At 54.4% G+C, this 1,069-nt stretch overlaps 1 protein-coding gene across 1 annotated transcript in view; it reads left to right on the top strand.

The window, feature by feature from the left end:
- The window catches only part of ARPC2 (actin related protein 2/3 complex, subunit 2, 34kDa), a 30,392-nt gene that overhangs the window by 27,807 nt on the left and 1,516 nt on the right, over positions 1-1,069 (top strand). The window contains exons 10-11 of the mRNA XM_009320883.1: positions 468-568; positions 1,040-1,069. Coding sequence (XP_009319158.1) covers positions 468-568; positions 1,040-1,069 — 131 coding nt within the window. The remainder of the gene's footprint in view (positions 1-467; positions 569-1,039) is intronic.

Raw genomic sequence — 1,069 nt, 5'->3', positions numbered from 1 at the left:
CACGAACCACGTCTGGCTCTGTCACGGGGCCGGCAAGCTGCCAGGCAGGGATCTACAACTGATTTCAAGATCCAAGGGCAGACTGGATCTTGAAATCAGTTGGGCAGCCTGGCCGCCCTTGTCTGCCTCCCAGCTCTCTCCTCCGTTTGCTTCTCCCAAGCACTGAAGTAGCGTCATGCAGTTTCCTACAGTGCTGTCATCTCTGGGCGCTCGGCCTTGCCTGCATCCTCTGGAGTGTGCAGCTGTGTCCAGGCTGCTGCGGGAGACGTGGAAAAGCGCTGCTAAGCCCTGTGTTTAAAATCACAAATGCTGCTTAATCTTGCTACGTGTCACAGTAAAGGGCTCTTTGTAAAGAGCAAAGTAGGCATTTGGAGCAGCACACCCTGAAGCCTCCAGCACTGGAGGAACCTGAAGCCCTTTGGTAGCCTCGGGAGGCACTAACGGTTTGTGTTGCCCTCTTCTTTTAGTGCTGTTCCCCCGTCACACCAATGCTGCTGCCAGAGACAACACCATAAACCTGATCCACACATTCCGGGACTACCTGCACTATCACATCAAGTGCTCAAAGGTACTGAGGGGACGGGGCTGGGGGATACAGGGTAGCTTTGGCCCCTCTAACCTGGGTGCTGCAGGGGAGGAGCACAGGGCAGGGGTGCCCCCCTGAGGTCTGGCATTGCCCTCCCTAGTCATGCAGGGGTGGCAAGTGATGCATCGTCACCTTTTCCCTGCTCTTTGGTGCAGGCAGCACCTGTTTGCTTCCCATCCTAGCAGCAAAGTAGGATTTTCCCCCTTTGGATCTGGTTTCCTTTCTTTCTGGCAATAGAAATGAGGGTAATTGTTCAGAGAGACCTGGCTTTGACCAGGGCTCAGGCAGCAATTTTCACTGTTGCCTCCTGAACTCCCCTCACAGCACCGTGGCTGTGCAGAGCTAGGTGCTTTCCCAACAAGGAGCACAAGATAGCTCCTACCCCGTGTCCTGACATCTCAGCTATGAAGACAGGATCCTGACGTGTCCCCATTTTGTCCTAATGAAACGCAGGCCTATATTCACACACGTATGAGGGCGAAA

The sequence above is a fragment of the Pygoscelis adeliae genome, unplaced genomic scaffold (assembly GCF_000699105.1).
Source record: "Pygoscelis adeliae isolate BGI_AS28 unplaced genomic scaffold, ASM69910v1 Scaffold910, whole genome shotgun sequence".
NCBI lineage: Eukaryota > Metazoa > Chordata > Aves > Sphenisciformes > Spheniscidae > Pygoscelis > Pygoscelis adeliae.
The sequence above is the reverse complement of the archived record's forward strand: the minus strand, read 5'-3'. Positions and strand labels throughout refer to the sequence as shown.